Source organism: Myotis nattereri, assembly GCF_964212035.1.
Source record: "Myotis nattereri genome assembly, chromosome: 1".
Taxonomy (NCBI): Eukaryota; Metazoa; Chordata; class Mammalia; order Chiroptera; family Vespertilionidae; genus Myotis; species Myotis nattereri.
In genome coordinates, this window is record NC_138075.1 from 6,878,722 (window position 1) to 6,900,075 (window position 21,354).

General features: G+C 49.4%; 1 protein-coding gene across 1 annotated transcript in view; it reads left to right on the top strand.

The window, feature by feature from the left end:
- The window catches only part of EML1 (EMAP like 1), a 108,700-nt gene extending 88,895 nt beyond the window's left edge, over positions 1 to 19,805 (top strand). The window contains exons 11-22 of the mRNA XM_081095191.1: positions 1,158 to 1,292; positions 2,019 to 2,118; positions 3,117 to 3,271; positions 5,025 to 5,150; positions 5,659 to 5,790; positions 8,530 to 8,597; positions 9,811 to 9,899; positions 14,428 to 14,525; positions 14,622 to 14,709; positions 16,330 to 16,425; positions 17,639 to 17,769; positions 18,337 to 19,805. Coding sequence (XP_080951317.1) covers positions 1,158 to 1,292; positions 2,019 to 2,118; positions 3,117 to 3,271; positions 5,025 to 5,150; positions 5,659 to 5,790; positions 8,530 to 8,597; positions 9,811 to 9,899; positions 14,428 to 14,525; positions 14,622 to 14,709; positions 16,330 to 16,425; positions 17,639 to 17,769; positions 18,337 to 18,462 — 1,344 coding nt within the window. The 3' untranslated portion in view covers positions 18,463 to 19,805. The remainder of the gene's footprint in view (positions 1 to 1,157; positions 1,293 to 2,018; positions 2,119 to 3,116; positions 3,272 to 5,024; positions 5,151 to 5,658; positions 5,791 to 8,529; positions 8,598 to 9,810; positions 9,900 to 14,427; positions 14,526 to 14,621; positions 14,710 to 16,329; positions 16,426 to 17,638; positions 17,770 to 18,336) is intronic.
- The last annotated feature ends 1,549 nt before the right edge of the window (positions 19,806 to 21,354 follow it).

The window sequence follows — 21,354 nt, forward strand, 5'->3', positions numbered from 1 at the left end:
AATTCAAGCAAGCAGGCACTGGAGGTGCAGTGACACTGAGTCCCAGGCAGGGAGGGGCCGGGAGGGGTGGGGGGAGGAGGTCTGACCGCCAGCCCAGGGCCCAGAGCTCAGGACTGGGGAAGGAGGGGCCTCGCCGGGTCCCAGGCTGGTGCCCTTAGGGTTTCTCTCTCCCACCTTTGATCTGTTCTGCACAAAATAGCAGTGAGCTTCCCCAACCCTTTCTTATGTTTCCCCCTGTTAAGTCATGGTTCAGTCTGTTTTATAGAATCAACTTCTTCTTTCTCATCCCGGCATCCATGAACCTTAGATAACCTTGCTTCCCTCACATTAAGATTAGCATTGAGTCATCTTACCTGACGTGAGGGGTAGCCTTGGGCACCTTCTCACTTGCGAGTCTGGGTGCAGACCCTGTATGCTAATCTCCCACTTCCTGGCACCTGTGTTCATACTATAGCCCACCTCTAGTCTGGTCAAGTGCTGACATTCCTGCCACATTGCTAGGTGGGCAGTAACCAGAGGCAAGTTGTTATCCAGATGTGAGAAGGTATAACTGATTATCAAGCGGAAGGAGCAGGCAGGGTCTCGTTCCTCTGGCCAGGGTGCATAGGAACGAGATAACGGGGTGAAAGGTAACCCGAAGAGCTGCATTCCTGCATCCCACCGGCTCAGGCCCAGGAGGGACTCCCAGGGCGAGTGGTGCCGAGTGTCCAGGAGCAGTGGAGCTGTGTAACATGCAGACTCCTAGGCCCTCCTCGAGGTCCCGTCACTAGATGGGGACAAGGCCTGGCACCTGCACGAGACGCACCCCAGCTGATTCTGCTGTTGGGCCGGGGCTGGGATCCATGCCTGGATGAGGAGGGCAAATGCTTGCTGCTAAGTCCCCTCCTGCCCCTGCCCCTCCTTCAGCGAACGCCCGCTGCCGGGCCTGCTCTGCGCCCACTCCGGTGATGGGTCCTCACAGGGAGAGGGCCCCTGCCCTGCCCTCAGGCCAGGGGCCAGTGGGGGAGAGAGACAGGAGAGGTCAAGGCCACAGGCTTGGTGTTTATAGACGATAAATTCAATGGGGAAAATGGAGAGGCTGGGGCTTAGCTTGAGGGCGTGGTTTATTTGTGGGGTCATGCGAGATCTGAGACATGTGAGTGTCCTGTTTCGCTCAGTGCTCTAATGAAGCTGTGTTTGCCGTGGACTTCCACCCCACGGACACCAACATCATAGTCACCTGCGGAAAATCACACCTCTACTTTTGGACGCTAGAAGGAAACTGCCTCATTAAGAAGCAAGGATTATTCGAGGTGAAGTTCCATTACACTGAGTGTCTGGTGACTGGCTTTGCTTGTGACCAGGGAGCTGTCAGGCATCCGGTCTCAGAATTCTTTTCAGTGACCAATGCGGGGGTGCAAGTAGGGGTGTCGTGACAAAGACTATTCCCAGATCCAGATCCCTAACAGGATTGGGGAGCCCCTGTGTCATGGGGATGACAGTGGTGATGCCGAGGGGGAAGGTGGGCCGACACGGGGCGCACAGGGAAAGGCTGCCCCGGGAGCCGCCATTATGGCCAAGAGCGGCCGAGAAGGCACTTAGGGGTCATCTGGGGAGCCCACCTCTGCCAGGGGTGGGGACACTCTGTGCCTTTTAGTCCGGGCACGTGGGGCCTTGTGAGAGCCCCAGGAACAGCACATCTTCTCTGTGGGGACGATTGCTGCTACACCCAGAGATGGAGTTAGAGTATCTTTATTCTGGGTCCAGGACCCCGCTCCGCAGACTGTAGTCATGACAACACCACCCACCCCTAAGCCCTCTCCAACACCTTCCTCCGCTCGAACTGCCTGCAACGTTATACATCCCAGGAATTTCTTTAGAGCAGATTATATCTGCGTAAGTGACATAAAGGTAGATGAACATGAAAAGCATTGGTGTGGGGGCTCCATCCAGCTGGGATTATCGTGAGTCTAGAGAGTATTAATACAGACGAAAAGCTGCCTTGACTGACTGTATTTATGTATTTACAACATTTGCAGAAGCAAGAGAAGCCAAAGTTTGTCCTCTGTGTAACTTTTTCTGAAAACGGCGACACCATTACCGGAGACTCGAGTGGCAACATCCTGGTCTGGGGAAAAGGTAACGCCTGGTTGCTCCCAGAGCTGACTGGCTTTGGCGGTGTTCTGAGAAGTCAAAGGCGACTTCTGTAAGATTTGCCTATCAGTAAGTCCACAGGCTGACTGTGAAACCCCACGGTATGCAGGTGCATACATGCACGGGAGCAGAGGAAAAGGGAGGGAAGGGCCCGTGACCCTCCGTCATCCTGAAAGACTGGTTAAGCCCAGATGTTATGATGGAATAATAGCTTTATTAGGAGACCTAGTAACATATCGTAAGGATGAAGGCATCCATGACTGTTTGCTTAGCTATGTAATGTTTAATAAGTATCTGGTTCACGTAGCATTTGGCAGACGTTATCGATCACCAGTATGCGAGGCAGCGTGCTACACGCCGGGGATACAGATGAGTCACACCCGAGTCCCCCGTGCCAGTGAGCAGTGTGGTACGGAGGAGCCGACACTCAGAAAACGTCCATTCAGTTACATTCAGTGCGCAGTTATGCACGCTCACCATGTGCCAGGAAATAAGGAAAAGTACACCACCCCTGGCTCAGGACCTTAGAGTTTGGGCTGTGGTGAAGGTGGGAAAGACCCATCGACGTTATTTCCGGCCAATGGGTGACTTCTGTGGAGTCCCCGCTCCTCTGGGTGCCGGGTGCTTGCTACAGTGTTTTCTTCCCCCTTAGAACAGGCCAGCGGGAAAAGCAGAGGGGAAACTGAGGTAGGGCAGGTAAGTCGCCTGGCCAGAGACGCAGGTCCCCAGACTCGAGTCCCCGTTCTGAGCTCCCTGGGTTCTCTTCACACTTCCTTCCCATCAGCAAGTTTCCGTAACTGTGCAGTAATCCTGCCCGTGCCTGCCTGGTGCTCTGTGAACGTCTGCAGATCAGACCCTTTATAGCTAGATTTACACATCAGTGATGTTCTAACCGACAATGTCAACTTTAAAACGAGTGGAAGCAATGGGCAGAGGGGAGCCTCTTCGCAAGGGACTAAGGATGGTTTTCTTGGTGTGTCTAGGTACGAATCGAATAAGCTATGCCATTCAAGGGGCCCACGAGGGTGGTATTTTTGCACTTTGTATGTTAAGGGACGGCACCCTGGTGTCGGGAGGCGGGAAGGACCGGAAGCTCATTTCTTGGAATGGAAACTATCAGAAACTTCATAAAACTGAGGTAAGACAGCAAACAGTACATTGACATCCGTTTTGAACCTTCAACTGTCGTCCTAATCAGTTTCCTTGTAGGTTTGAAATCTTTAGCCTACAGTTTTGAAAATTGTTTAGATAAAATTTTATTAAGTAGTGTAGTATTTTATTAAAATCCTGGAGGTAGTTTAAGTACAACTATTAACATGGAATTCAATGTATAAAATCTGAGGTGGTAACATATTTCACATTTAGAATATTTTTATAATAGAACCAATCTCACTTTTCCAAGGGAATATTGTCTACATCAGTGATGGTGAACCTATGACACATGTGTCAGAGGTGACACGTGAACTCATTTCTTTGGTTGATTTTTCTTCTTTTTTTCTTTATTTTTCTTTTTTTTTTTTTTGTATTGCTTAAAGTATTACAAAGAGTATTACATTTGTCTCCCTTTTTTTCCCCCCACCCTTGACAATCCCCTGGCCTCCCCTACCCCCCAGTGTCTTATGTCCATTGGTTATGCTTATATGCATGCATACAAGTCCTTCGGTTGATCTCTTACCCCCCCCCCCCCTTCTGTCCCTCACCCTCCCCGGCCTTCCTGCTGTAGTTTGACAGTCTTTTTTTTGTTGTTAAATGGCATTTAAATATATAAAATAAATATCAAAAATATAAATCTTTGTTTTACTATGGTTGCAAATATCAAAAAATTTCTATGTGTGAACGGCGCCAGAGTTAAGTTAGGGTTTTTCAAAATGCTGACACGCCGAGCTCAAAAGGTTCGCCATCACTGGTCTATGTTTTTACTTACCATTAAAATCTTTCTCCTTTTGTTCACTGTAATCTCCAGGGTGTTGCTTTGGAGACATTATCGCTTTGAGCTCATGTTTATTGAGTATCTACTTTGCACCTGGCTGAGTGCCAGCATGTTCTGTCGTGAGCTCTGAGTCCTTGGCCATCTCTTTCTCCTCCTTTTACCTGATTAGCAGCCTGCAGACGGCAGGAGGCAGAGGCGAGAAATCCAATATTCCCTCCACACTCGCCCCCAGGCCCCAGGAAATTACGAGCAGACGGATAGCGCATCAGTCTGACAGTCGATGGTCTTTCTCCCACCGGAGAGTGGGCACGCCAAGCGCATTTCCTGCCTGAGAGGCAGGTTCTCAGACTCAGCAGTAACACACGTTCCATCAGAGAGCGCCGCACCGTGCTTTGGCTGTAGAAGAACCTGGCTTTCTGATTATTACTCTTAATAAAGGAAGGCTTTCATCTGAACTTGGAAGTCACTTTCGCTTTCACAGAGTTTGTTTTTTTGTTTGTTTTTTGTTTTCTAGAGAGAATGGAAGGAGATAGGAGGGAAGAGAGAGAGAGGAGAGAAAGATAGAGAGAAACATCAATGTGAGAGAGACACATCCCTGTATGCCTCCTACTGGGGATCGAGCCCAGAACCCAGCATGTGCCCTGACCAGCAATCAAACTGTGACCTCCTGGGTTCATAGGTTGACACTCAACCACGGAGCCACATCAGCCAGGCAAAAAATGCTTTATTCTTTATATTTTTTAACAGCCTTACTCTTGCTGGTTTTTTTAAGGTATATAAAATGTTCAGAGTTTAAAAGTAAAATTTGGTCCACCATTTGATTGTGGACCTTTCCCTGTCTCTCCGTGTATAGCTGTGTGTGTCTGTGTGCATGTGTGTGTGAGACTGTGACAGGAGCTGTCGTCATGGTATATAAGCAAGTATTTTTAATGACGCCTTCCATCTTCTCTTTTCAATGCAGATTCCAGAACAGTTTGGTCCGATACGGACAGTGGCCGAGGGGAAAGGCGACGTGATCTTGATAGGCACCACCAGGAACTTTGTCCTGCAGGGCACGCTGTCAGGGGACTTCTCGGCCATTACTCAGGTGCGTCCCGTAGGCCCACCCCCTCCATCCCTGTTACAGACTATTAGAAGGTGATAGAGCACCACACAGAGGAGGTTACTGCTGTGTTTTATATGAGCACAGCCTGCCTGCGCTGCAGGAGTTCCTGCTGGCTGTCCTGACTGAGGTGGGGGAGGAAGACACTATGATGAGATTAACTGTAAACCATGCAGCAAGCCTCGCTTGTAATCCCTGAAAGCTCCCAAGCCCAGCAGTGTGGCTCAGTGGTTGAGAGTCGACCTATGAACCAGGAGGTCACCGTTCGATTCCCAGTCAGGGAACATGCCTGGGTTGTGGGTTCGATCACAAGTGTGGGGAGTGCAGGAGGCAGCCAATCAATGATTCTCTTTCATCAACTGATGCTTCTCTCTCTCCCTCTTCCTTCCTCTCTGAAATCAATAAAAATATATTTTAAAAAAGAGTGAAAAGGAAAGCTCCCGAGTGCTGGCTGTAGTGTTTCAGAGAGCGTGCATTTGTCTTGGTTCTTTAGGGTCACACTGACGAGCTCTGGGGGCTGGCCGTCCACGCCTCAAAGCCCCAGTTCCTGACCTGTGGGCACGACAGACATGCCACTCTCTGGGACGCCGTCGGCCACCGGCCCGTCTGGGACAAGATAATAGAGGTAGATGTGCACGTTACATTCCATTTTTCTTGTAGAAATTCATCTGGAACATGTTTATTTATTTATTTGCATGAAATTGATAGATGTTAAATTGTCCCAATGCAAATGTCACTTAATTTATCTCCTTTGATTCGAATTGTGTTGCTTTAAGCCAGTGGTTCTCAACCTTCCTAATGCCGCAACCTTTTAATACAGTTCCTCATGTTGTGGTGACCCCCAACCATAAAATTGTTTTCGTTGCTACTTCATAACTGTAATGTTGCTACTGTTATGAATCGTGATGTAAATACCTGATATGCAGGATGTGTTTTCCGATGGTCGCGACACACAGGTTGAGCATTCCTGAGTGGTCTCACCCGTGTAATTGTAAAGGTTGCTATCGAACTTTTTTAAAAATATATTTTTATTGATTTCAGGGAGGAAGGGAGAGGAAGAGAGAGAGAGAGAAACATCAGTGATGAGAGAGAATCCTTAATCAGCTGCTTCCTACATGCCCCACACTCGGGATGGAGCCTGCAACCCAGGCATGTGCCCTGACCAGGAATCTAACCGTGACCTCCTGGTTCATAGGTTGATGTTCAACCACTGAGCCGCACCAGCCGGGCACTGTTGAACTTTCTGACAGCAAGTCAGCCCCTCTGAGTCGGTGGTTGGGTTTCCTGACTGCGCCCGTCCACTGGCTTAGAGCTGAGAAGCCCTTGTTTGAGCCTGCATTCTGTTCACAATGTACCTTTGGAATGAGAATGATAAACTGTTCTGAAAGCGTACAGTTTCTCTCTACAACGCAATGATAACGGCCAAGCTTTCGTTTTAAAGTCCGCATCTCTGTGATTTTTATGAAAGGCCTCAGTTCACATAGCCCAGCGCTGAACCGTCCTCCTACGCGTAAGGCAGCCGTGACTGCACGCATTGAGCGCCGTTTGCATACCGAGCACCGTGGGTGCATTCACGACCCTTCACCCTGGTGCAGCCCTGCCAGTTGAAGTCTTCGTACCCAGCTCTGGTTGATTCGGACACTGAGTCTTAGAGGCGTCACATCACTTGCCAAGGTCACTGAGTTGGTGACAGAGCCAGTGTTCACCCAGCTCAGCCTGATCCCCAAACCCAGGGTCTTCCACTGCCCCACTGCTGTGGGCCAGGAGCGCATCCTGCAGGGCCCCGTGTTAGGGGGCTCCTCTGTGACCCACACGCCCTGCAGCCCGCACAGTTGCCAGCATGCCCCAGCGCGCTGGCTCTGAGTCTCAGCGCCTGCTTTTTGCTTTCAGAGAAGGTCAGTTCGCTGGGAGAGCAGATCAGGGGATGCCAGAGCCGGAGGGGTGGCCCGAGGTGGCAGGGCATGGCTACAGGAGGTCCTGCCTTGTACCTGTCCCCATGCAGGGGCTTCATGTATGAAAAATACATGAGGGGTTTGTGCAGATCTGACAGCAACCACCTGCACAGCAGGGACAGTGGCGGTCCAGGCGGGTGGCCGTCCCTGAGGCCTCGGCCAGCACAGCAGCCCTGCTGAGAGCTATCCGGGCACACACCCGCTCCTGCACCAGGCTGTGAGCTCCCTCCGCCTGCATCAGGGTGGGGACTGACCCGGACACCAGAAACATCCAGAGTTAAGTCCTGCCGCCTTTCTCCACTGGCCATGTGACCTGGACAAGACCTCCCTGAATCTCAGTGCCTTCATCTCACGAATGATATACTGGAGCCTCAAGTGGCCGTGACCTCTGTCTGTGTGTCCGTGGCAGCCCGAGCTTCACGACAGCTCCCACTTTGGAAAAAGCGTCGCAGTAACAGAATCAATACCTGAAGAGCTTCTGGTCGCATCTTTTGTTTATCCAGAAGTTTCTCCTTCTCCTAATTCTGCTTCCATTGCTGCTCTTTTCTTGTCTTCCCGGGATTAACCTCTTCTCACTTCAGTTTGTCCTAAACACCCTGCCAGGTGGCCCTCTGTCTGTCACAGATTCGATCCTGGAAGAAAAGACCCCTCACTGTGCCGTTTCCTAGTGACCACAGTCCTTAGCATAGCCACGCAGCCCCATTCCCAGTGTCACCGCACGCGTCCCCGTCCCCACCCCGTGAACTCGGCATTGTAAACCCACTGCCGTTTCTCAGCTGGGCCCCAAACTACATTGCTTCCACCTTTTTAATCATGTTACTGTCCCCTTAACCCTTGATCCCCCAAAATACTGGTGTGTCTACTTCCACATTCACCACCGATGGGTCTTCCTGTGGCAGAAGGCGGAGTCAGGCCGTCTGCCTCCACCCAGCCTCCACCCAGCCTCCCTGTCTGACTCCTCTGACTCCCTGCTCCTGGGACCCCACAGCTTGTCATCCACCACGTTCCATCTTGTATCAGTTAGCATTGAACACGTGTGTGTACCCCCAGACCCAAATGGGAACGGGTCTGATCCTTCCAGGGCTCCAGGCTGCCCCACACTCATCCAGAGTCCACCTAAGGGCACAGGTGCAGTGGGCATGCGTCCCAACAGATGGCGCTCACCCCGCGGCCCCGGGGTCACCTGCGCCGGCTCCCAGGACTTAGAGGACAGGCGCACACTTCCTGCCTGCCACCTGACTACTGTAGCTGTGAAAGGGTGTGAGACAGAAAGGGGAAAGTCCCAGTTTCCTCCCTGGAGAGGAAAGAGATTTAAAATGGGGCCACGCGGCCTGGGGGACTAGAGCTGTGCTGTGTTTTTATGCTCCCGTGCTGTCTGGCCATCAATTTACACTTCCTTTACAATATTTTAGGATCCAGCTCAGTCTTCTGGTTTTCATCCTTCAGGGTCTGTGGTTGCCGTTGGAACACTGACCGGGAGGTAAGTCCACAGAAGCGCGCTGTGCTCACGGTTCAGGGAGTGTGTTTCCCCAGCCTCTGGTGACTTACCCAGTGAGGCCAGAACCCCAAAGGGAAATGAAGACAGGGTCCTTCACGTTTTGGCCCTGGGGAAAGCCTGGGGGAAGCTGTGGCCTCCTCCTGGAGGAGTCCCCACACACGTGCATGCACAGGCACACACAGGCACATGCACACACGTGCACATGTACACACACGCGTGCGCACACACACACCCTTGCATCCAGTTTCACAGGATGAGTTGCTCCTCGAGCCCTCTGCTGCCCGTGGTGGGAGGAACCTCAGTTCGGAATCGGGCCAGGAAGCATTTCACAGCACTGAGAATTTAAAACGCTTTTTCTTGCTGCCCTTTCAGAATTTTAGAAACCGCCCCGATCCCGAGCCCCAGATTCAGACTCAGCTCACACTTACTGACCATGTGCCTCCGAAGGCCAGGCAGCAGATCGGTGCTGGAGCTCCCGCCTCTCCGCTTGGAGAGTGGGTCATCCGCTGTTGGACATTTGCCGAGCGCCGTGTCCTCATTAGGGATTCGAACCATTTCTGCATCTGTTACAGCCTGCACTGACTTAGCCCTGGGTCTGCACGGTGGTTCTGGGCCCTGACCCCCACCTGACAGCTGAGGGAACAGCCCAGAGGGGTTAAGCTCAGACACCAGCCCTCTGCTCGCTCCTCCGTTCCCTCCATCGTTTCTTTCACCCGGCTGGTTGCACGCCAGCATTCCCGGAGGTCAGACACTCCGCGCAGTTGGGCACATCACCACCCCTAAGGGTGTCCCAGCCCCACCTCCAGCACCTGCTCTACTTCACCCTGCGGTGGGGCCATGCAGGGGGTCCCTTTGCCACTTCCTGTGGCCACAGCCCCGAGTTAGGTGTTGGTCCCACTTCTCTGCCCAGAGCTGTCCCTCCTTTTACATGGAAGTGACAAAACTTAGACCTAAGGAAGCCGTCATAGCCTTGGTAACCAATCATTCCTGGTGGTAGGGTGTGCTCCATGGTAGGGTATGCTCACAGGTAGGACCTTTTCTGTACATGAAAGCTGGGAATGGTGTTCTTGCTAAGTAATACAGAGTATTTATTAAGACCTTGGGTCAAAGTTTCTAATAGTCTGACTATTACTGTAATAGTCCTGCTTCACTTCCCACTAAACCACGTATTGTACTTTTCTCCTGTTGGCAACAGGTGGTTCGTGTTTGACACAGAAACAAAAGACTTGGTCACGGTGCACACGGATGGGAACGAGCAGCTGTCCGTCATGCGGTACTCCCCAGGTGAGCGTGCCACCCGGGAGGTCTGGGCAGATGTCTTTAAAGGAAGTTTCACACGCCTCCCAGAATGGTCCCTATGCTTGTGTTGTTGTCTAACTCTTTATTACGGAAATTTTTAAACAAACAAAACTGGACAGAAGAGCATGAGCCCCCATGTATCCGTCACCTGCCGCAGCACTACGGCCTCTCAGCCAGTCTCGGTCATGTGTTTTATTAGAGCCCCACTGCCCCCCATGTTATTTTGAGGCAGTTCACAGACATCTTAGCCTTTCTTCCGTTAGTATCGCTGTGTCTCAGAAAAGTGAGGACTCTTTTTTAGCAGCTTTATTGAAATATAATTTACATATGACAATTTACCCATTATAAACGTATAACTCAATTGATTCTTAGTGAATTAGTAGAGTTGTGCAACCATCACCACAGTCCAATTTTTGAACCTTTTCAGCACCCCCAAAAAGTCCCCTTCCTGCCCGTCAGCAATTAATCTCCGCCTCCACCCCCAGTTCTGGCCCCCTCTAATGCTCTGTACTGATCTGCAGATGGCCTGTTCTGGACATTTCCTATCAGTGGAATCATACAACATGTAGCCTGTTACATCGGCTTCTTGTTTTTAGAATAATGTTTTTGAGATTAATTTATGTTATTGTGCATGTATCAGTACTTTATTCCTTTTTTAATTGAATTTTGGGGGTGGCATTGGTTAATAAAATTATGGGTTTCAAGTGTGCAATCCTATAATACATCAACTATATATTGAAGTGTGTGTTCACCACTCCAAGTCAAGTCTCCTTCCATCACCATTTATCCCCCCTATATATCCCTTTTTAATTGCTGGATAGTATTCCATTTTGTGGATATACCACATTTTCTTTATCCATTTATCAGTTAACAGACACTAGGATTGTTTCTGTGTTTTGGTTATTAGGAGTAACGCTGCCATGAACAGTCATGATATGTACTTTTTGTAGACATTTGTTTTCATTTATCTCGGGTGAATTCCTAGGAGTGGAATTGGTGGATCATAGGGTAAGTTTATGTTTAACATTTGGTGAAAATGCTTTCCAAAGTGGCTGCCCCACTTTACAGTCCCACCAGCACTGTGTCAGGGGTCTAGTTTCTCCACATCCTCACCAGCACCTGCCATAGTCTGTCTTTCAGTAGAGCCCTCCTAATAGAGGAGTAGTGGTTTCTCAGGTGGTTTTAAGTTACATTTCCATAAAGACTGTCAGAGAGGTTAAGCATCTCTTCATGTATCAACCAGTCATTTCTGTATCTTCTTTGATGAACTCTCTACCCAAATATTTTGCCCATTTTTAATTGGGTTGCTTATCTTACTACTGAGTTATAAGAACTCTTTCTATATTCTATGGGTTCTTTATCAGCTATATGATTTGCAAATGTTTTCTCTCAGTGTATGGCTTATCTTTTCATTTTCTTAATGGGGTCTAAAAAAGCAGATGCTTTAATTTTGATGAAGTCCAGTTTATCCATTTTATTCTTTTATGGATCTTGCTTATGGTGTCATAGTCAAAAGTCACACAGGTTTTTTCCTATGCTTACTTTTAGAAAGGTTATTGTTTTAGCCATTTGTGTAGGTCTATGATCCATTTTTGAGTTAATGCTTGTGTATGGTGAGAGGTCAGTCTAAGTTTATTCTGCATGAAGATATCCAGTTGTCCCAGCACCATTTGTTGAAAATACAATTCTATCCCTATTGGATTATCTTGACACTTTTGTCAAAAGTCCATTAACATGCCCTAGCCGATTTGGCTCAGTGGATAGAGTGTCAGCCCGCAGACTGAAGAGTCCTGGGTTCAGTTCTGGTCAAGGGCACATATTTGGGTTGCTGGCTTGATCCCATGTAGGAGGCAGTTAATTGATGTGTCTCTCTCACATCAATGTTTCTCTCTCTGTGTCTCTCTCCCTCTCTTCCACTCTCTCTAAAAGCAATGGAAAATGCTCTCAGGTGAGGATTAACAACAACAACAAAATCTATTAACAATAAATATAAAGGTTTATTTCAAGATTCTCAGTTCTATTCATTCATTTATATATCTATCCATATACCAATACCACACAATTTTCATTATTGTACTTTTGCAGCAATTTTTAAAATTGAATAGTGTAATTACTCCAATTCTGTTGTTCTTTTTCAAAATTGTTTTACTTATTTTAGGTCCTTATCATGTCTATGTAAATTTTAGAATCAACTTGTCAAGTTCTAATTTTAAAATCTACCAGGATTGTAATATGTTGAACTTATAGATCAATGGTTCTCAACCTTCTGGCCCTTTAAATACAGTTCCTCATGTTGTGACCCAACCATAAAATTATTTTCGTTGCTACTTCATAACTGTAATGTTGCTACTGTTATGCATCATAATGTAAATATCTGCTATGCAGGATGGTCTTAGGCGACCCCTGTGAAAGGGTCGTTCGACTGCTAAAGGGGTCGCGACCCACAGGTTGAGAACTGCAATTATAGATCAATATGGGGAGAATTGCAATCTTTACAAGATTGAGTCTTATAATCCTTTAACTTAGAATGTATCTCCATTTATTTACATCTTCAATTTTTATCAGCAATGTTTTATAGTTCTCAGTGCACAAGTCTTATACTTCCATTGTTAAATTTGTTCCCAAGTTGCGTTTTATGCCATTGTGAATGAAGTTGTTTTTTCTTTTGTTTTCAGAATGTAGTTTGCTAGTACAGAGAAATAAATTTTTTTGGCACATGGATCTTATATCTGTGACCTTTCTAAACTCTTTTATTAGTTTTAGTAGGTTTCTTTGTGTGTAAAATTCTTGGGATTTCTTCATATGGGAGCATGTCATCTGCAAACAACGACAGTTTTACTCATCTTTTTTAATCTGGGTGCCTTTATTTTTTTCCTTATTGCATTTGCTAGAACCTCCAATGTGATGATGAACAGAAATGGCAAAATGGGTTCTATCCTTGCTCCCAGTCTTAGGGTGAAACAGTCATTTATTTTTAAGTATCATGAGGAAGTTCCCTTCCATTCCTAATCTGGTTGGTTTTTATTATGAATGGGTGTTAGAATTTGCCAAATGCTTTTTCTGTATCTATCAAGATGATCATGTAGTTTTTGTCATTTTATTAACATGGTGCATTACATTAACTTTCAGATGTTAAGCCATCTTTGCATTCCTGGAATAAATTTCACATGGTCATGGTGTCTAATCCTTTTTATATTTTGCTGGATTCTGTTTAATCTTCGGTTAAGGATTTTTGCATTCATGTTTATGAAGGATATTGGTCTGAAGTTTTCTGGTGATGGTTTTGTCTGGCTTAGTTATGAAACTGCTACTGGCCTATAGGGAAACTTGGAAAATGTTTCTTCTTTGTTCATTTTCTGAAAGAGTTTATCAAGGATTGGTGTTATTTCTTTATTAAATACTAGAGGCCTGGTGCACAAAATTCGTGCACTGGGGGGTGTCCCTCAGCCCAGCCTGCACCCTCTCCAATCTGGGACCCCCCGAGGAATGTCTGACTGCCCGTTTAGGCCCGATCCCTCTCACAATCCAGGACTGCTGGCTCCCAACCACTCGCCTGCCAGCCTAATCAATGCCTAACTGTTCCCCTGCCAGCCCAATTGCCCCCAACTGCCTTACCCTGCCGGCCATCTTGTGGCAGCCATCTTGTGGCCACATGGGGCAGCCATCTTTGACCACATGGGGCAGCCATCTTGTGTGTTGGAATGATGGTCAATTTGCATACTGGTCCTGGCTAATTAGCATATCTGGTCATGACTAATTAGCATATCTGGGCTAATTAGCATATCCCTCTCATTATATAGGATTAGATAGAATTCATGTGAATTCAGTGAGCTATCAGGGCTTTTCTTTGTAGGAAGGTTTTTAATTTCTAATTTAATTTCTCAGCTTCTTATAGATCTATTCAAATGTTTTGTTTTTTCTTAAGTCGGTTTTGGTGATTTTTACATCTGAGTTGTCTAATTTATTGGCATAAAGTTGTTCATAACATTTGTTCTTAATCCTTTTCATTTTTCTGAGGTTGGTAGTGAAGTCTCTTCTTTCGTTCTTGAATCTGGTAACTTGTGTTTTCTCTCCTTTTTTCTTGGTCAACCTAGTTACAGATTTGTCAACTTTATCTTTTCAATAATCAGGCAGACGGGGGCAGTGTGCACAGAGATGAGGCGGGAAGGGCCGCCCAGGCCGGGGAGGAGGCGGTGTTCAGAGGCCTGAGACCCTGCAGCTCCGTGAGCAGAGAGTGGCTGCATCACTACATTGGCCCCATTTATACACTGAGCCTCGGTGCCTCCGCTTCTGCGCGGGGAGGGGTGTTATAGGGAGAGGGACTGGCCAGGTGCGATTTCCAAAAGGTAGTCCTGCAAGTGGGAGAGGAGTCATTCACGCGCACATTTTCTCTTTGAAATAACTCATTAATCTGGCCGTTTTCTAAATCTGTGATGGCACCTAGCATTACCCCTTATAATTGACCAAGTGTTTATTTTTAATAATTGAATTATCATCTGCCATATCTTTGTAGACGGGAATTTCTTAGCAATAGGCTCCCATGACAACTGTATCTATATCTACGGAGTCAGTGACAACGGGCGGAAGTACACGCGAGTCGGCAAATGCTCGGTAAGCCCGCGATTTCTCATGCCCGTGTCGGGGTCATCACTGTTGGTCAGGGGCTCATCAGACCAGAGAACCTCATAGGCTGTGTTTCTCTCCCAGGGTCATTCCAGCTTCATTACTCACCTGGACTGGTCTGTAAACTCACAGTTCCTCGTGTCAAATTCTGGAGACTACGAAATCCTGTACTGTGAGTAGCACCCAGGGTTCCGTTTCCTCGGAGACCAAAGCTGGCCTCCTGCCAAGCCCGCTTCCCATACACCTCGGCCTCCGCTCTGTCCTCTGGGAAACAGGAGGTGGGCTGGGCCCCTCGCAAGTCCTTCCCAACGCTGAGACGCCCGAGACCGGGCCGACCACGGTCCTCTCGGGGAGATAAGGGCCCCGGGAAGGAGAAGGCCAGGCTCTGCACAGAGAAGCCGGAGGGGGCAGCTGTGGCAGAAGAGAGGGGGTCAGAGCCGTCACAGTGAGAGGGACCCCATGGGGACATCATCCCCCTGAGGCAAACCATGAAGCCTCTCCCGCCTGGGTGACAGCAGCCCCCTGGGACCCCTCCTCCTCTCCCAACCCCTCTGGCCGGTGTCTGTGCCCAGGCAGGACCTGGGCGTGGTGAGGGTCATAATGGCTGGCACTTACTGAGCACATGGTGCATGCCGTGCTCTGCTTCTGCAAACACTTGCCAAGCACCTGCCGCATGCTCAGCTCTGGCCAAACATGGCGGGGGGCGGGGGGGGGGGGTCGCACAGAGCATGAGGGCCTGGGCTCCACCTGCTGGAAGGCACTGAAAAGTGTGCTGCTCTGACCTCCATCTCCTCCAGGAGCCACAGCACTTGCAGGCTCATCCCCTTTTGTAAACAAGGAAATCCGGGCCCAGACACGAGGCCATAGGCATCAAAGCCAGCAGGTGGCGGGGGAGGGGTGATCACCCAGTTGTTAATGAGCCCGGACAGGCAGGGCATCCGGAGGTGGAGGGAAGGAGATTCCTGGGCCAGGACCCTGCCCCCTCCAGCAGGGCAGGCAGCCAAGGGCAGCCCTCCCGCCCTCTCCAAGGTCCTGCCTTGTGCAGGGCAGAAACAGGGGAAGGTTTTCAGGGACAGGCCCGGGGTCTAGACCAGGGGTCCTCAAACTTTTTAAACAGGGGCCCAGTTCACTGTCCCTCAGACCGTTGGAGGGCCGGACTATAGTTTTAAAAAAATATATGAACAAATTCCACTGCACATATCTTATTTTGAAGTAAAAAAACAAAACGGGAACAAATACAATATTTGTATTTGCATGTGGCCCCCGTAGTTTGAGGACCCCTGGTCTAGACTCTTCTCAGACACAGTCTCACACTTCACTAGTAAGAGCTCATTTGGGGAACAAACCAGTCACCTGGGAGGCCATAGGTACTTGGTCAACTGGTTTTCATAAGCTTGGGGTTAAAGGGATTGGTGTGTGTGTGTGTGTGTGTGTGTGTGTGTGTGTGTGTGCGCGCGCGCACGCGCTTGTATGTGGGGAGGGGGAGAGATAGGGAGCTCAAGTTGTGTTCAGGGCTCCAGGGGCACAGGAGCAGGTGGAGGCCTAGGAGTCAGAGGATGGTCAAAGAGAAGAGAAGCCAGACTGGAGGAAACAGACCCAGGGAGGGAGGTGGGAAGGCTGCGAGGAAGAGGTGGGCCCCTCGCAGGCCCCGGGCTGGGCTCAGTGCCGGCCAGGAGTGCATTCCCCTGGGCTGGGAGGTGGATCCGGTCCCTTCCCTGAGGGCCCTGCCTCACCCCAGAAAGAGAGGGGGCTTTTGCTCAGGTGTCACCACACCTGCGTTTGCTTTTTCCAGGGGTTCCCTCCGCATGCAAGCAAGTCGTCAGTGTGGAAACTACAAGAGACATCGAATGGGCTACATACACCTGCACTTTGGGATTCCATGTCTTTGGTAAGTTTCCGCAGCTTTCACATGGTTCAGATGTAAGTGTGTCCACTTTCAGAATATTCCCCTAATGGTCAGGAAGCCTCAGAGTCGCCAGTTTGGTCAGCGTGCTGAGCCGCTCTGTGAGGCCGCAGGACCCAGTCCCTGCAGCTCCGGGAAGGGTCAGGCGAGAGGAGCCAGGACATGGTGTCCACCCTTTCCTAGTGTGTGAAGGTTGTGCCGAGTTCCCGGGTAGATGAGCAGACAGCACTCCGTCAATTCACTCGTCCTTTATTAGTTATTACTCTACCTTCTTGGTCCTTAAACTCGAATTTTCACTTATAAGTTCAGATTAGGAATATATTCATAAATGATCTAAATTAAATTGCCACAATACAGTATTTATAACTTCTTTCTGCAAGACTATAGGTCAGTCATTTGGTGAGAATTTCACAAATCTCCTTAGAGCTGGCATTTTACCATTTTCTGGTATTAAAAGCGAGGACCCCTGGGTTTACCACAGAACTTCCAGCTGAGAAACTGATGCACACACAGCTCTCAGAGCCGAAGTGACTGGGACCAGAGGAGTTTCCTGGAGCAGTGGTCAGGAGACACCACCCCCAGACCACGCTTCCAGCCCACCAGAGCCAGAGCTGCTGCCTCCCCGGGCCCACAGCAGGCAAACACGACACCTGCCCAGTGTCAGCAAGCAGCAGCCACAAAGAGCTGACCCCAAGAAATGTCTGAAAGGCACACTCAGACTCAGGGTTAGAAAGTTCTTGGGAGAGACTTTCATATATAAAGAGTTGCCTGGAAAAAAGAAAAGTTAGGAAACTGCATGCTTGACGACTAGTCAGCTTCCCATCAGATACTTGGGGACAAAAGAATGGCATTGTGTCCAGAAGCAGGGTTTCTGGCGCACTTTGTTCTGTATTGTCAAGAAGCCTCCCCCACAAAAAAGGACAAAAAAGAAGGGGCCCCCAAAAGGCAGGAGCCCAGCAAGCCTGTTGTTGCTCCTGTCCTGCCACAGAGCAGGGCTGAGCCTTGAAGGGGTTCCTGGGAGGCCTGGAGTGAGCCGCTCACAGGAACAGGGAGAGGCCGGAACCAGACAGAGCGCTCTCTTGGCCCTGGTCTAAGCCCACGACGTGGGCGATTTTACTTTGGTGAGAGTTTAAAGCAGTCCCCACGCAGTGGCCAGTGTTTCTGGTATTTCCCATGCTGTCTGTGGTCTTCGTTTTAGGAGTGTGGCCTGAAGGCTCGGACGGGACCGACATCAATGCCGTCTGTCGGGCCCACGAGAAGAAAGTCCTGTCGACGGGCGATGACTTCGGCAAAGTGCACCTCTTCTCTTACCCTTGTTCGCAGTTCAGGGTAAGGACCGGCCTTCACAAGCCTCACCCCTCGTGGGATGCGCTTGGCACTTACATAGAAAGGCCCATGAGTGCATGCCACCGGTCACAGGTGCAGACCTGGCCTGTCACCGCTGCCCTTGCGCACTTCAGGGGCTCCCCCTGCCCTCCAGGAAGCCCTTAGACCTGGCCCCGCTACCTCTGTGGCTTCCTTGGTGGGTCCCACTCCTCTCCCCTCCACCACAGCCCCTCTGCTGCAGCCCTGCTGTGCTGAGCCAGCACCTCTGCCCAGTTCGCCCCTCCTGGCCCTTCCCTTTCCTGACCCTCCTTCAGCAGGACACCCCTCACCCTCCACCGCTGGCATCTCTGGGGTTGAATGTGTCCACCCAGGACAGTCCCTTGCCCCTGTCTGTCCCCCAGTGGTTGTGTCTGGGTCCCGCCTGAGCTGTGCAGAGCATGGCACAAAGGAGCACAGCCGAGTGAGGGGAGATGCAGGAATGCGGGAACGCGCGCAGAATTCCCACACCGTCGGCTCCAGATCATCAGATCATGCGCTTTGCGTTGAGCTCCCTCCCTGTCTTCTTCCCAGGCCCCCAGCCACGTGTACAGTGGGCACAGCAGTCACGTCACCAACGTTTACTTCCTCTGTGATGACAGCCACCTCATCTCCACGGGCGGCAAAGACACCAGCATCATGCAGTGGCGGGTCATTTAGTGCCGGCGGGGACCCGGGGGCAGCGCAGGCCCTGAGGCACGGACTCGGTTACTCGGTCACTGTGATTTCTGTTTTGTTTGAAAAGTTCTCACAAACCTCAGGAAAACCACTCCCTGTACCGGTTACCTTAGCATAGTGGATCAGTGAGCGCCACGTCGGATCAGCAGTTCAGGTTTCTCTGTTGTACAATATATAAAACACATGTAATGTAAAAAACAAAAAAAAAGCCAAGGTTTACAGCACGGCGACATCAACAGGTTAACCGGTATATCCTTCCTACCTTTTCTATGAACTCTTCGAAACGGTCACAGAATGCCTTCCGATACTGTACGTAGGCTTGACTCGCTCACCATGGAGCCTGCGAGGCCGGTATTTATGAGAATGAGGTACTGAATCACGATCACTGTTGCTTAATTGGTCCTAAAGGGACACACGGATTGAGTAGAGGGAAGAACCGACTGCACAGCTGAGTCAGGAAATGCAGCTATGACTTTCTTTGGTTCCATTGTCTACGGTTCCATTCAGTTCTCCCTCTGGGAGGCGGGGGGGAAGGGGGTTGATTAACGGTTCAGCCGGGGATACAGGCATTTCAGAGTTGCAGCTAGACTGCCCGCCGAGCCCAATGCAGTCAGCCCTGACTCCCCCGTGAATGGCACCCCCTGTGGTCCCCGTCCACCTGCCCCATCAGTGGAGACAGTTGGCCACCTTCCTCTGTATATTAATTGGCATGATATGGTATTGTACTTGTATAGGATTTTAGGGATTCAAAATAAATACGTAAGGCTAGGCTTTACTATTTTATGCTTATGGACATTGTATATTTGTATTTTAAGACCAAGTAGACCAAGTCAAAAAGATACCACAGACCTGCAGCAGGCAGTCTGGGAGGCTCCGCCAGGTACGCAAGGCAGCTTCTTTCCTGTCTTGTGTGCCTGGCCGGCTCGCTTGGCGATGAAATGAGATTGCGTTCTGATAAGTAAAACGTAGGCGGCGTCCATTTGTCAAGAAGGCCTTATCCATTTCGATTGTGAGGTAGACTGAAATGTATTGTTTACATTGAGGAATGTATCTCAGATTTTAAAATAGAAGAGTAATAAGCAGACTTTAAAAACAAATATTAAGGTTTTTACTTGTTCTAGGCAAGTAAATGTTGAGCTGTCTGGACTCAGCCCTGGCTGTCCTGCCAGCCGATTGGTCACGACACTGCGAAGCGTTGTGATGACAGACAGCTCCCGGCTGCTGCGGACAGGGCGCCAGTGAACATGTGTTAAAGGTGAATCTGTTTGTATGTATCCTTATCAAATATATTCTGTAATGAAATAAAATCTGAAAAGTGGATTTCTTATTGACCTATAATCATGAAAGTATATAAATTAAAATATTTAAAATTAGCTATGATTCACACTATATTCTGTTTCATATATAGATATTTTACCTCACCTGGGAACTATAATTTGCATATGGTATATAAACATTCATCAGAGTCACAAAATAATCATTTTCAAATGAATAATTGAGGAAATAACCATATCAGGGAAGGAAAGGGGAACCATTATCTATATATATAAAAGCCTAAGGAACTGTCCAACCATTTGACCAGTAGCTATGATATGCAATGACCACCAGGGGGCAGACGCTCCAACTGGTAGAGGAGGGAGCCCGATTCCTCGCAGAATCGGCCATGGGTTAGGTTGCTGCTGGGGCACTGTCAGCCCCGAATCTGCTTCACCTGCACCCCAGACCCATTGGGGAATGTCGGAGGCCCAGTGCATGAATCCGTGCACCAGTGGGGTCCCTCAGCCTGGCCTGCACCCTCTTGCAATCTGGGGCCCCTTGGGGGATGTTGGAGAGACAGTTTTGGCCCGATCCCCACAAGCCAGGCCGAGGGACCCCACCAGTGCAGGAATCTGTGCACTGGGCCGCTGTCTTCCTACTTGCCTGCATTTAAATGAAATTCTTTAAACAGCCCAGGATTAGCCTTCTGGGTATTCATTATTCACTCGCTCCCTCATTAGCATACCAAGCAATGGCCCTGGCCACTGGGGCAGGAGCCAGGCAGCATCCCAGAGCTCTGGGCTGGGGGCACCTCAGGTTGCCCCATCCTCACATCAGTCATTGGGGGTCGTGGCATTAGGTGATATGAAAGCATTTTCAGATATGCAGTTTGCAGAGATGGAAAAGGAGAGGATTTTCCCTGTTCTGGCATGTTCCCTCCTCCGTGTCTCCTTCCCAGGCTGAGGCAACGCCTGAACGGAGGCATCAGCTGGGAGCAGAGGCTGGGAGGACACAGGTGCTCAGGACAGCCATTGGTGGGGGGGATGTGGGGTCCAGGAGGGCAGCCAAGCAGCTACCACAGTCTCACCTCCTCCCAGGTCCCCCAGTTGCTCTGCCAACCCCACAGAAGGATGTTTATCTGAATACCTTGTAGAATGGTGGAGCTGCAGGGGAACTTGGGGAAGTGTTTCCCAAAGTGTGTTCCTTGGAACACCATTCCACAGGGTGTTAATAGACCTTGTGTTTGACAGTTAAACAGGTTTGAGCAGGGCTTTTTTTTGTGGGGCGGGGGGATGGATCTTCTCAGAATTTGTGAGCACACAGAGTTCCCAAAGCCTGACTACACAGCCTTTCCTTTCTGGGGCCTCTCTGAGGGCACTGCCTCCAGAAACACACGTTGGGGAACCTTTTCTTTAGCCCCCTCTTTCTATAGATGTAGAAACTAAAGCCCTCGGAGAACACGGATTTGTCCTGGTGGTCTCGGCAGGGGCAGCCCCTAGCCACCCTAGTTGGTTTCCTTTTATAAAATAAAGTTTACTTGACTTTTTAATGAAAAAGCTAACATACACCCATTTTGGCAGATTCAGAAGGAAGCCTGCTCGACCCCTACCACCCAGA